Raw genomic sequence first — 13,799 nt, 5'->3', positions numbered from 1 at the left:
AATTTATTTTTAATTAAAATATTTTTATTTCTCACTTACAGTTGACATTCAATATGACATTAGTTTCAGGTGTATAGCATAGTGGTTAGACATTTATATAACTTACAAAGAGATACCCTCATAAGTCTAGTACCCTGGCACCAAACATAGTTATTACAATATTGTTGACTATATTCCCTATGCTGTACTTTACATTCCTGTAACTATTTTGTAACTGCCAATTTGTACTTCTTAATTCCTTCACCTTTTTCACCCAGCCCCCCAAGCCCCCTCCCATCTGGCAGCCATCAGTTTGTTCTCTGTATCTATGAGTTTAACAATGGATTTTAAGTAATGATAAGAAACTTAGAAATAGCCATACTTATTGTGATTTTATTTCTATAGAATAGAGTCTTAAAAGTGGAGTAAAAAAGTTGGATCAGAAAGTGTAAACGTTCTGTGTTTTAATGGATACTGTCAAATTATTCCCACACTGGGTGTAGCATTCCTTACTGCTGCCTACAGTTCAAACAGCAGTTGGATGTTAACACTTAATTTTTTGCCAATCTGATAGGCAAAAAATGACATTTTGTTGTTGGTCTAATTTGCATTTTCATGACCACAAATAAGGTTGTTTCTTTTTATATATTCATTTCTTCTGTTAATTGCCTGTTCACATCCTTTACCAATTATTCCACTGGTTTTGTTTTTTAAATCCATGTCTAGGAATATTGCCCTTTTAATGGCAAAATGGTGAAAATATTATACAAATATTATCTCCCACTCTATTGTTTGTCTTTACTCATTCTTTTTGGTATTGTTGTCTTAATTTTAAGTTATAGTCAAGAGCTAGGATACCGTGGCTGTTTTCCACGGCTGTCCTCCAGCAGAGTCTGATGTGTATAATTACAATATTTTCCAAAAGCAGAGTAGATAGATTGAGGAAAAAATAGTACAGAGTGTACCATTGCTCTTTAGTACTTGAAATGGTGTCATCCTAAATAATGCATGCGTATTGCGTACCTAATGCAACTTACTGAACAAGTTGTTCCATAGATGCCCATAGCCAAAAAACAAAGTATACCTTAGGTTACCAGAGTTGAAAATGTTAATAATGTTTTAATAGTTTATTCGTCAAGGAGAGTAGGACAAACATCCTAAAAGATACCCAGAAAAAAATTCACAAAAAATAATTATGTCCATATGAAGACAGTAATGTTTAGTGTCAAGATAAAAAAAATGACCTAAAGCATTCATAATCATAATAAATATAAATTAACATTAAGATAATATTTTACCTATCACAATGATAATGCTTAAACACAGTTGGAGTTTTGAAAATCAGATGTTTCTGTGGGTGAAAAGTATAACTTTCTACAACCTTTTTAGTGACCACCAAAATATGTACATTCTTTGACCCAGAAATGTAAACTCCAAGAGCTGACACTTAAGAAATAGCTAAGGCCCAGCCGGGCATGGCTCAGCGGTTGAGTGTCGACCTAGGATCCAGGCGATGGGGGTTCAATTCCCGGTCAGGGCACATGCCCGGGTTGTGGGCTCGATCAATGGCTCTCTCATCATTGATGTTTCTACCTCTCTCTCTCTCTCTCCCTCTCCCTTCCTCTCTCTGAAATCAATAATGACATATTTGAAAAAAAAGAAAGAAAGAATGGAAATGGACTAGGTGGCCAGTGAGCTAGAGCTTCCTATTTGTAAATATCATGGAGATTTGAGAGGGGAAAAAAGGCACCTATATTGATTCCAGAAATTCTAAATACACACACCCCTCTCCCCACCCACACCTCCCAGCTCCCACCCCCCAGTACACAGAGATGTATCCACATAATAGCTACCATTAAGCCAGAAAGAATGAAGTCGTTTTGGTCATGGAAAAAGATCAATAGTGTATTGTTAAGTAAAAAAAAGAGGAACTTTCTAAAGAATGGGAAGAGAAGCAGCACATTTTTATGAAGTATATGTGTTGATACATGTGCATAATAAAAATATGAAACAATCAACACTATGTTAACAAAGTATTTACCTTTGTTTTGTTAATGTTGTTGCATCTGACTTTTTATAATGGCATGTATTTATTTTCTTACTGGCGAAATAAAGAAAGAACAAAATAAAAGGTCTCATTGGTGGGGGAAATCCCCGTGTTCTGGGACCTTGCACTGAGTAATAAACATCTTTGTCTTTGCTTTTCTTAACTTTTGGCCGATGCCATGTTATTCCTTCCAGCATTCTCTCTCTCTGGGTCCCAACCTGTCTCCAGATAATGATAAAATTATGAAAATTTCAGGAGGTCAGGAGTTCTAGAAATCGCCTTAAACCCAAGGCCAGTATCAAGAGGACCTCGTTTGTTTACCAAATGAACAGAGGATGTGGCTTCATCCATATGTAGCAGAGGTGGTCAATGGGCTTTTGTCCTCAGCTTTGGGGGATCAAGTTGCTCTGGGCACCTCCACGGCTCCCTTAGTCCTTGCTGCTCATTCGACTGTGACCCCTTAGGTGTCCCTCCCCACCTGGCTTTCCTGGTGGAGGCTGGACCTCCCGGGACATGAACGGCATGTTAGCTCCCCCCTGCCACCCTCTGAGTCTTCCTCGGAGTCCTGGCAGCCACGGGTGTGTGGGGTCTGCCGGGGAGGGCCAGCCTCCAGGAACCGAGGCCCCTCATTTCCTTGGAGTTACCAAGTAGTCAGGGAGGCACTAGCTCAACTGCCGGCTCTTTTCTATGCCTGAGTTTCTTCGGAGATCCCGTCCACTAAATTCAAGAGGCTTCTTGCTCTCTCACGTCTTCATTCGCTGGTTGCATAGGGACTGAGCGATGCCCTGCTTTAGTGTGTGAGGGAAGAGATTCTCCAACTTCTGTGGGTTTTGTCTGCTATGTGTTTAGCACAAAATTATTTTCAATAAATTATTTTTGAAAAAAATTTTCTTAAGGTTTTTAAGAAGTTTCAGGAGGATGGATATGGAGAGATCATAGTATAGCTGCATTGCAGGGCTTGTTGACTAAGGGTGTACCGTGGGACTTTCGATGTGGAAAGTTATAGACGGGAGGAACTTGGTGTCTCGAGGGTGGAGTTATGAAAAAGCTGATGGAGGGGGCCTAAGCTTTCAGCAGCATTTGGGAAGCCCTCTTTCTAATCAATCCTGTTTTCTGTGGTTGTGTTTGGAAGTGCTTTTGCCTGATGAGTGCAGTTCCCTTTAATGGGCCCTTGACTGAATGCTTAGGCATTTTACTGGCTTTTAAAAAGACATAAGGAGTAAACTTCATTAAGAAACCTCCATTTAGTGATGTATAGGATTACATTTTGAAAGCATATTAAAATTGTGACCTGAAATACTGGCATGTTCAATATATTTTCTTTTATACATTGATTGTGAAAGATTCTGCCCATCTATTTGGAAGTGTAGATGACAAGGCAGTGTAGTGTCTCTTTCAGCCCATTGCCAAGATTCCATTATGTTTTGGTTTTGCACAGTGCAGTGTTTAAGAATTAGCAACGAATCCTCCTTGATTCTTGGTGTGCCTGGGCACTAGAGAATGAGTGTTTACTTCCCAGATCTATTTACTCCTGGCTAGGAGTTTACAAAGTTACATTTAGAAAATGTGTACAGTAGACAATAGTTATTTGTTGAACCTGCTGGGCATGCTCTCACCTCAGGGCCTTTGCACTTGCTATTTCCTTGGCCTGAGATACCCTTAGGTCCCACTTCTTCACTTCAGGTTTTTACTCTGATAGTACCTTCTCAAATGTACCTCATCTCAGCATACCCTGTCTCCTTCATTTAGCATTATCTAATTATTTGATTCATATCTCCTTGCAGTAAAATGCAAGTGTCATAAAGGCTGGGATTTTTGTCTGTTTGGTTCTCTACTATATCCCTAGGGCTTAGTACCATGCTTGACACAAACAGATTTTTATTGGTTGAATGGCTATAATTCATTGAATTGATTTGTCTATGAATAATCCAGACCCCAATGTGAGCTGTATCAAGGGACGTAGATTTTAGATTGAACATCTGTGAGTCTGTGAATATGTGGAGGGGCCCCCAGACCTGTAGTAAGAAGTGCAGAGTGTCATCATGGTCAAGAATCTCCTCTGAGTTCCGTTGGCCAGTTTTACTGCTGCTTCTGCAGGCGGGGCCATTGCTGCAGAGTGGACCTGGCCTTGCAAGGACCCCCTGTTACCTTCCCTGGACACTTGAAATCAGTCCCCAGACTTTTCTGCCTTGACTGGACCCCTGTGCTTCCTCTGTTCACACTGCCAAGGTCACCTGTGGTGGGAAGCTTGAAAGTGGATCTGTTGTATTCTCTGATTCTTGACCCCCACTTTGAAGAGCCAAATCTTGCGCATTTCTTGCGCTTACCTACTGAGTAAATCTACATAACTAATGTCATATCCTATTCCTCCAAGTAGGCAGGAGTCGGTCTGAGCATGGTTACTATTATATCTTCCTTGTGCCACCTTCTAATTATATCTTATTGGAGGTTTTTGGTAGGAATCAGGCACTCAGGGACATCTGAGACTTTTTGAGGCCCAGCCTATCACTTTTAAGGCTTATTGCAGGCACTACAGGTACTTTGTAGTTGTGATGTCCCTTCTGTCTGGTCCAACATTCTCACCCTGCTGGAAATTCTGGTCATATTTTGGAATTATGGTGTAACTTCTGGAAGGTCTCTTTAAAATGAAAGTACTTTACGTTGGTGGGTAACTCTAACCCAGGGGTACTCATTGGCATTGGAGTTGCTAGTGGAGAAGCAGATAGATCCCTGATAACATGGGCATCGGTAATTTTGGGGGAGGTGGGTGGTGAGGAGGAGAGAGAGGTGGAGCCTGGGAACCGGGGCACTGGCTGCAGATGACAGACATGAGTGAGTGGCCCTAGAAGAGGCCATGACTGTGAGGGAGCTTGAGGTGTGGGAAGAAGGGAAGTCAGAGGGAAAGGAGAAAGCGTGAAAAGACAGGCTTGTGGCACCAAAAAGAACCCTCCAAGTTCTGCACCAGGATCTTCTACGGCCTGGCCGACAGGATGATACGTACTTTTTTCTATTTAAATGGAGGGAGAATAAATCATAATCTTAGAAGATTCCTGCATTGTTAGAATCGGTCCAACATGCTTTGGGTTTATATTTCTATTTAGCTCCTTTCTTTTTCTAAGTAGTAATTGGTTTGTGCTTGGAAATGCAGTGACACACGTGTCTTCCTATTTCCCCTGTGTCTTCTTTTATGCGAGTTGAGTGCTGAACACAGGGCTGTGCCTGCGAATTATTGAACCTAGACAAGAAAGCGGAGAAGGCAGCTTCGAGGAGATCTTGATAGGTATGAATGTCTGAAGCCTTGCTGTACTCAGAATGCATATTAACATCCTCCTTTTTTCTTCAATCCCCATGTTCATTCATTTTGTAGACTCTAAGTCACTCTGGCGTTATAGAGTGGTTGGTGCAGGGCAGAGGAGACAGGGCTCAGTGAACTGGGTCATGAGTTCTGGGAACAGTCTTGGCCACATCACAGACTCCGTTGACCTATAAAAAGTGTTGTTAATCTTCTTATTGCCTGCCTTACAAGATCTGGGAGGAGAAATGAGGTAATGTCTACTCAGACCTACGCGCTTCTCGGAAGAACAACATTCTACAGTAATATGATTTCCTGATGCATTTGTTTGTATTGTAATGGAGTATAATTCCATTTACCTAGGTTTCTTTAGATGTTTCTGGAATATCTGACAGTCTTGCACGGAAGAAGCATCCGGCTTTGAGAGTGAGAACTGGGCCTAGAATAGAACCACCAACGGTACTCAGCCAAATGAGCCAGCTATAAATTTGTGAGATTAAGGGAATGAAGCTGGGAGAGGAACATACAGGAGCTAGAGTTGGTGGAGATGGGGGTAGAGAATTGTAATTATCTTCAGCGAGTTTATATCGTATTTTCAATCATGTTGTTTTACTGAAGATCAATACCTCAATATATTTTAAAATATGTATGTTTATTTTAATTTAGCAAAATTACATATTGCATGACTCATCTGTACTATTGATCCTGCCATCATTCTCTATTCTGGTAGACTCTTTAACTCAGCCCCTTCAAGATTTACTTTATTAGGTTCCTTGGGCCACAAGCTGATTGTTTAATAACTTGTTTCTGACTCAGACAGCAGCAGTTCCATACAAATACTAATACACTTATAGATTCATTTGTAAAATATCTAGTAACATTACTAATAGTAATTCCCTTATCTTTGTTCTGTAGATAAGGGAATAAGTAAGTCTTTTTTATTGAAATAGTCCTGTGCAGTGTGAGTTTTTATATAACCTTCTTGAGCAGTATTACCATTGAATTGGCTTTCTAGTCAGTCCTAAAAAGAGAAGTTAAAATAAAGGTTGAAAGTTAGGGAAGTATACGTACATGTCATCTCTGACATACTATAAATATATCAATTGAGCTTACAGTGATCATTATTGGACAGTTTTGTTGTGAAATTTTCTATTAGTGATTGGTCCTTAGGCATGTCCAACCCAGGGTTTCAAAAGGAACTCAGCCTTCTATAAAGGGACATTAAGTAACTATGGAGTTAACCAGGAATGACAAAAGCATATCTTCTTTTCCAGAGAGGTGATTATATACATTTTTTAATAGCAACTGATTTATATTTTTTGAGCAGTGATACTAATCATATTCCTTTCTCTGGGGGAAGAAAAAGTGTCACAACTTTTATTTGCTAAATTATAGAGTATAATGCAGAGAGAACATATCCTATCACCCAAAATGCGGCATGCAAAAAATAAATTCCTACCAAATTTTGTGTTGTATGCCAGGGACATATAAAAAAAGATACTTTGTCAAATTAAGAAGAGCATTTTACATAAGGAAATAATATAAAATACTGTGGAGCTGTTCTTTAGACCAAAATAATCTTTCATTAAAAAATTTTAACTCAAAGATACATTTCATATGAGTTAGATTATGAATAATCTTAATAGGAGATCATCAAGAGGATATAACTAGCAGTTGACCTGTGAGCTAGACCCAGGCAATTGGAGGTTCCTCATGCTCTCCTGCCCCCAGAATGTATGTCCTGCCCACCATTCCCACAGTGGAAACCTTTTTTGCGGATGCAGTCTTGAGACAATAATGTTCTTGTTGAGATCATACATGACTGAACCCAGTTCAGGCCTCTGTATAAATGTTTAAGATTCTGCCAAGAGGGTGCAGAGATCTATTTGGCTTGTGGCCACTCAAGACAAGCTTTGTTAGTTCCCTTGCTCATTAAAACTGCCACCTACCAAGCTGGAGTGCTCTGCTTCTTTCTTTGTCTCTTTTTGCCCTCTCTGTATGGGGGCTAGTTTCAGATTTCACCTGGGGACACTCCTGAGATTGTGAACCAACAATCTGCTGTTCCTGACAATTTACTAAAATTTGAACGAGCATTTCTGAGTGTTAAACATGCTGTGCAATTTTATGTCTTCGTGTAAAACCTTCATGATAAATCTATGATTTTCTGCAATCTTGTATGAATGTAGCTAAGGCCATACTTAAAAATAAGATGGAAAAGTGTCCTGTTTATATTGATCTATTGCATGTTAAACTGTGATGTTCTTTTTGAATGTGTTTCAGAATCGAAGCAAACGCTTGGAGAAGGTCCATGTAGTTATTGGACATAAATCGTGTGACTTGGATTCTCTCATTTCTGCCTTCACATATGCTTACTTTCTAGACAAGGTGAGGGGGAAAAAGATTTTAGTTTTTAATTTTAATTGTGATGTAAATTTTAAGAACAATCATTTCTGTTTCTGCCTTTTAGCGCTTACTGTGTACAGCAAGGTCATTCTCATTGGTGACAACCTCCCTTGAGTGAGAATCTTTGTACTCTGTAAAGTCTATTATATGCCTATAAAGATGTCTAAAGTTGTCTAAATTTTCCACTCCATAAAATCCATCAGCCCATGATAATGCATTATCTCAAAGTCAAAAAAGGTACATTATGAGTATTGCGGTACTACTTCCAGTTTCACAGCATTTTTAATTTTCTGGAGTCTCTTTGCTTTGTTCCAGTTTTATTTGGATCCTTGACTCTTAGGTTATGCATAGCTGATCTAGAGTGATTCAATTCACGTGAAACACAGCCTTCTGAAGGCGCCGTGGTGGCAGGAATGGCTTCAGGGCAGCCGCTGACCAAAATGCCGGGCCAAATATGCTGATCTCTACGTACAGGCTTGGTAGCAAATTTACCTTAAATTTTTTTATCTTAAAATCTGTTAAACTTTACAAGGGAGATTAATTTGTATGAGGAGATAAGTGTGCCTGTGTCAAGACATGCATATTAAATACTGATCTTATTAACTGATTTCTGACTCCTAGAAAAAAATGTTTCTTATCTCAAGAACACAGAATTGACTGAACCAGACTGATTTTTAGACTGATAGTGGCATGGGTTCTTAAGGAAGTGATATACTAGTTACACCATCAACAATAACTACAATATCTTGAGTGACACAATGACATCTAACAAAAGGAGTGGGAAGATAGCTGGGATAGATAAAACAGACAGATAAAAATAGAGTCGTGTGGCCTCTTTTCTCCTTCTAAGATTTGCCACTGAGCATGGAGACAAACATGAGTTACTGATGGGCACGCTCTGGGTGTTCTTCGTGTTTCTGTGCCTTGCTCTCAGTTTACTGGATCCCACCCCCTACCAGAGGTCTGCGTCTCCATTTTAATTTTTCCTGAGAACCTGCTATTCCATCTTAGAGTAGTAACACATAGGATAAGTACAGAGATTTTGCAGCTTCACATGTAAGACTCCATTTAACTGCTTTTCACTCTGTTAGGTAGGTAAGCTCCATTCTACAGATGGGGAAAACTGAGGCTCAGAAAAAAAAATTGGCTTTCTCAAAATCACCCAGGAGGCTGGGCCTAGAACCTAGTTCTTCTGACTCTAACCTCAGAATAGGTCCTGCCAAGATAGCCTCAGGCTGCATGCTCTTGACTCAAGTTTCAATATTAGGAGTCAGATATAGCTCTACCAATTAATCAGGAAAAATAACTTGCCATCGATAAATTACTAATGCTTACGATGCAGTTGTGACTCAGTATTAGCCCGACAGGTTGGAGAAAAGCTATTTTGTTGGAGGGACTTTTTGCTTCCCAAACAATAGCAGTGGGGGTTCATTTATTTCACTCAACAAATACATATTAAATGTCTGCTCTGTGCCAGACAGCTTTATGCACTGGGAAACATAACTGAACAAAAGAGACAAAATGCCCTGTCATCCTAGTGCTAAGAAAGAGGGATGGTGCCATGGATGTTAAAAGTGAGTAATAAGCACTGCTTGTGCCAGAGCTGGTGATGATGTGGAAATAAAGGTCATTTACTTCATGCAAAATTCAGTGTCACCAAAGCCCACATTCTCTGAGTGATACTTAGATTTTATTGCAATACACTCATAGTATTTTTAAAAACCCCTGTAGTTTTAGAATTCCTATAGAAAACTCTGTTTATTATTGTGAATCTGCAATTCCCTTGCTCCTACCTATCTCTCTCTTCCCCCTATTACCACACTTTTAATAACAGGTTTGTTTATATTAGATTTAAAAAATAACATATAATATATAAGAAACCAATGGAAGTCACAACAGTTAGCCTGTGCTGTGGGCCAAAATCTGGCTCCTAAGTGAGGTTTCATTAATCTACTTAGTGTTCTTATTTTAAAATATTAATTGTAACAAGCATCACATATAACACCTCAGAAATCCAGATTTCCAGCTTTTCTTGAGTAATTAAAAGACTTAACCATCCCGGGCCTGAATTTTTCGCATGTGAACCATCGGCTAGAGCTGAGTGACAGACATCCCACGGAGATGGGACATGAATGCCTTTCTGTGTCACCGCAGTCCTCACCTGCCCTACTTCACTCATTCTGATTTTCTGCTGATTCCACAAAAGATGTGAATTTATTTCTCCTAAAGTGCAGAATGTATACATCTTTTTTTAATTTGTGGAGGGGTTGAAAAGAGACAAAGTATTTCAAATAAGGCACGAGAAGTTTCATGTAGACACGTGGGTAAAAATCTGCTAATGGGGTTCAGGTAAAGTTGGTTATGAATGTCAGGTGGTTTAACAAGGCCCACGGACTGTTGTCCCCTTTACTGGTGAACCGGCTGGAGGGATGTAATTGTGTTCGTCCCTCCTGCTGTGTCAGACTGTTCGCTTCTTTCTTGGTAGGTCAGTCCACCCGGCGTCCTGTGTTTGCCTGTGCTGAACGTACCAAGGACTGAATTCAGCTACTTCACTGAGACAAGGTTTATCCTCGAAGAGCTAAATCTCTCTGAATCATTCCACATATTCCGAGATGAAATTAATCTGCATCAGCTGAACGATGAAGGAAAGTTATCTATAACTCTTGTCGGGGGCAGCGTGCTGGCAAGGTGAGGCTCTGGAGGCTTGGTCTTCTCAGAAAGGCTCTTCTGGGCAAAGCATCACCTTGTTCATGATTTTTATGGTTTAGGGAAATGTATTAAAGGCAGAGGACATTCAGAGAAAAGGAAATACTTTTCCTTCCCTTACGGCAAAGTCTGGGCTATGCCGATTTTGTTTTTACTTTTGCATTTCAAGTATGACATCTTTGAGTGAGAAGTTTGTGTAAAATTGACCAAAATTAGAATTTTAAACCACTTCAAACACTTTGTTATAGCAATGCAACTGTCCTGTGTCTGGATGCTGATAATGGGTAATAAAAATAGAAATTAAACCCTAAATAAAACAGAAAGGTTCTTAAGAAAGAAAGAAATCTCAGTAGTGAAATGGAAATTTACGTAGGTGGGCCATGAAAGTCATTTGATTATTGGCTTATCACTCATAGCATTTTATACTAGAAGAGCAGGAAGGATTTTTTTTTTTAAGTTCATATAGTTGGAACTCCATATTTTATGGACAAAAAAATCTGACTTCTAGTGTTGCAAATGACTTACCCAAGGTACCACATGCAGTTAGTAGAGGCGTTTGGATTAGAACTTGGGTCTTCCTCCTCCTTCAATAAGTATGTAAGAATTGCTAAGTAGTATAAGAATCTAACGGTACATAGAGAATAACAAGACAGAGTCTCTGCCTTCAAGGACCCCACAACCCAACATGAAGATGCCCTTTGATGAGCTCTCTAGTGCTGCTGAATGAAGAGCCAAAGTTACACATCTCAGTGGTTTTAGATATTAAGTTTTTTTGCATAGTTTGCCAATTTGCTAACTGTTGATGATATTAACCAGTGGACATTAACTTTCATTTACATGAAATAAAAACTTGTACCAGTATCTAATTTTCTATTTAACCATTTTTTTTTAGAGAGCATATTTAGGTATTAATACATTGTAATGTCAGGTATGCAGTTCACAGTTATGATGAATTTTGAAAAGGATTTGCCTGTGTGGGGCTGTTTTTTTCCCCATGGTGTTTGAAACACAAAAAATTCTTTTGACTAATATTTACCAATCAATCAGTTGTTGATAACTGGCCGAGAGCTGTTGGTAGGTTATTTGACCGACTTCATTTATCAGTATTCAGAATGATCACATGATTTTACTAAATTTATGTGTGAACCTTTCAGGCCAACAAATGTAAGTAGATATTAAAAAAAAGAAGACAGTTGAAAAAGCGAAAGGAGTGAGCTATGAAACGTGTATCAATTGAAATCTTAGGAAGAGTTTTGTTACCAATTAAAATTGAAAAATTTTGCTTGTTTTGAGACTGAAGTTGTGAACTTTGGCTTTGAAGACTGTTTATGAAATAGAACACTTTTCAAACATAAATTGAAATCTTCATTTCCTTCTTTGCTACTCTTTTGGTTTGAGCATATTGAAAGAATAAAGTTAGTTTTTTTGGTGTGTTTTTTTGTGTTTTTTTAAATATATCTTTATTGATTTCAGAGAGAGGAAAGGAGAGGGAGAGAGAGAGATAGAAACATCAATGATGAGAGAGTCATTGATCGGCTGCAGCCCGCAACCCGGGCATGTGCCCTGACCGGGAATCGAACCCTGAACTCCTGGATCCTAGGTCGATGCTCAACTGCTGAGCCATGCCCCGCTGGGCAAAGTTAGTTTTATTCATGTTTTTCTTCCTGCCTTTGATAAAAGCCAACATTATCTCACATCTAAAAAATGCTTGTGGACATAAATAATCCAATAGTATTTTCTCTCCAGCCTTATAACTGGATGTGCAAGCTTTTGGACCAGATTGTCAGCATCTAAATACAAGCTAGCCTACTTACAAGCTTTCTGACACTGGACAAATTTCTTAACCTCTCCATGCCTCTGTCTTTCCATTTATAAAATGGAAATTTAATAGAACCCATTTCATAGGGTCATTTTATAGTATGAAATGCAATAATACTTCAAAATTATAGTGTCTGACCCATAGTAGAAGCTCAATAAATATTAGCAATTACTATTATATTATTACTATTATTATTATTTATTATTTTCCAGCAGCAAAACAAGAGATAGGAGTGCTAAGGTGGGAAGGTGCTCTAAGAATCTCTGGGGACGTAATTATTTAACACGAAAGGTGAAAACACATAGAATAAGGTTCTTCTGAGTCACCTGCACTTATGTTTTCGGCTCTCGGGAGGAAGGCATTTGGTGGGAGAAGAGATTAAACAATCCCAAAGAGTAAGCAGCCACGCCCTGTCTCTTTCTGCCCCCCCGCCCTTGCTCCCCAGCGAGGACAGAGCCTTAGAGTCGGCCGTCGTCAAGGTCATCAGCCCGGCCGGGTCCCGCGAGCCTTCCTCCTCCCTGGTGGTGACGGAGATTCTCCAGGAGGCTCCCGAGCTCATCACCGAGCAGCTGGCTCATCTCCTGAGAGGTGAGGGGCCCTTTCTGTTAAATACTGGAAGGCTTAATGGAGTGTCTCTCAGCTCGCTCATGCGGAGAGCGCGATCCATTCTCGGGTTAACAATCCCCGGAAAGACCGCGGGAAGCTTCATCAGAGAGGCGGGGAGTAAAGAGTTTGTTAAGGAGTAGCATGATATTGAATGTTAAAAATGTGCATTTGAAAATAGGCATGAAGGGTCTTTGTTGTTTCAAGACAAGAATATTAAATGGCACTCCTGCCCCTCTGCCGGGCGCTGGACTAGCTCCTCTGGCCCTCGAAGGCTCCCAGAGGTGACTCTTGCCCCACAGTGTGACATGGGCCAGAGTGCCACATGCCCACGCTGAACTGCCTCCTGATACGGGTACATGCTTGGTTTATATAATACTGTTTGGATGGCAAAACTGCACCTTTCATTTTGGAGATGTTGTGCAAGGTGGACTTTTATAGCCAAGTGGTCACCTCTTTCCTCGCCCGTCTTGTAATGCATCCCATTGTCACTCAGCTTGCCTTAGGCGCTCTGGTCCGGAACCATCAGTTATTCCCTAATCACTGTTTCATCTCCAGCAATGGACCCACTGCTTCCAAAAGGTGATTTCCAAGCTAGAAATTGTCAGTTGAGTTTGGTGCCACAAAATCACCACAAAAATTCTGTATTGTCTCACTTAGTTTGGGGTTTTGTGTTAAGCTTTGCTTTTTTTCCTTTCGATACCCCATCTTGAACATGGCAGACATAGATTTTTCTCAGAAGTATTTCATGCAAGAAAGTGAAAAACAGTGGTGAATAGGCTGAAAGAATTTAAAAAGGAAGGAGAAGACCAAGAGACTGTTGACTCAAGTCTTTTATTTTTATTTTTATTTTTTTACAAGTCTCAATTTTTGTTATTAGATTCAACAGAGTCACATTTTAATAAATATAATCAGAACTGACAACACATAGGGAAAAAGAAAATAAAACC

At 39.6% G+C, this 13,799-nt stretch overlaps 1 protein-coding gene across 1 annotated transcript in view; it reads left to right on the top strand.

Moving 5' to 3' along the window:
• PRUNE2 (prune homolog 2 with BCH domain) overlaps positions 1-13,799 on the top strand; it is a 205,300-nt gene that overhangs the window by 30,300 nt on the left and 161,201 nt on the right. Inside the window, exons 2-4 of the mRNA XM_087822707.1 lie at positions 7,599-7,703; positions 10,207-10,409; positions 12,692-12,834. Coding sequence (XP_087678833.1) covers positions 7,599-7,703; positions 10,207-10,409; positions 12,692-12,834 — 451 coding nt within the window. The remainder of the gene's footprint in view (positions 1-7,598; positions 7,704-10,206; positions 10,410-12,691; positions 12,835-13,799) is intronic.

The sequence above is a fragment of the Miniopterus natalensis genome, chromosome 12, assembly GCF_054644295.1.
Source record: "Miniopterus natalensis isolate mMinNat1 chromosome 12, mMinNat1.hap1, whole genome shotgun sequence".
Taxonomy (NCBI): Eukaryota; Metazoa; Chordata; class Mammalia; order Chiroptera; family Miniopteridae; genus Miniopterus; species Miniopterus natalensis.
This window is presented reverse-complemented; position numbering and strand designations above follow the sequence as displayed.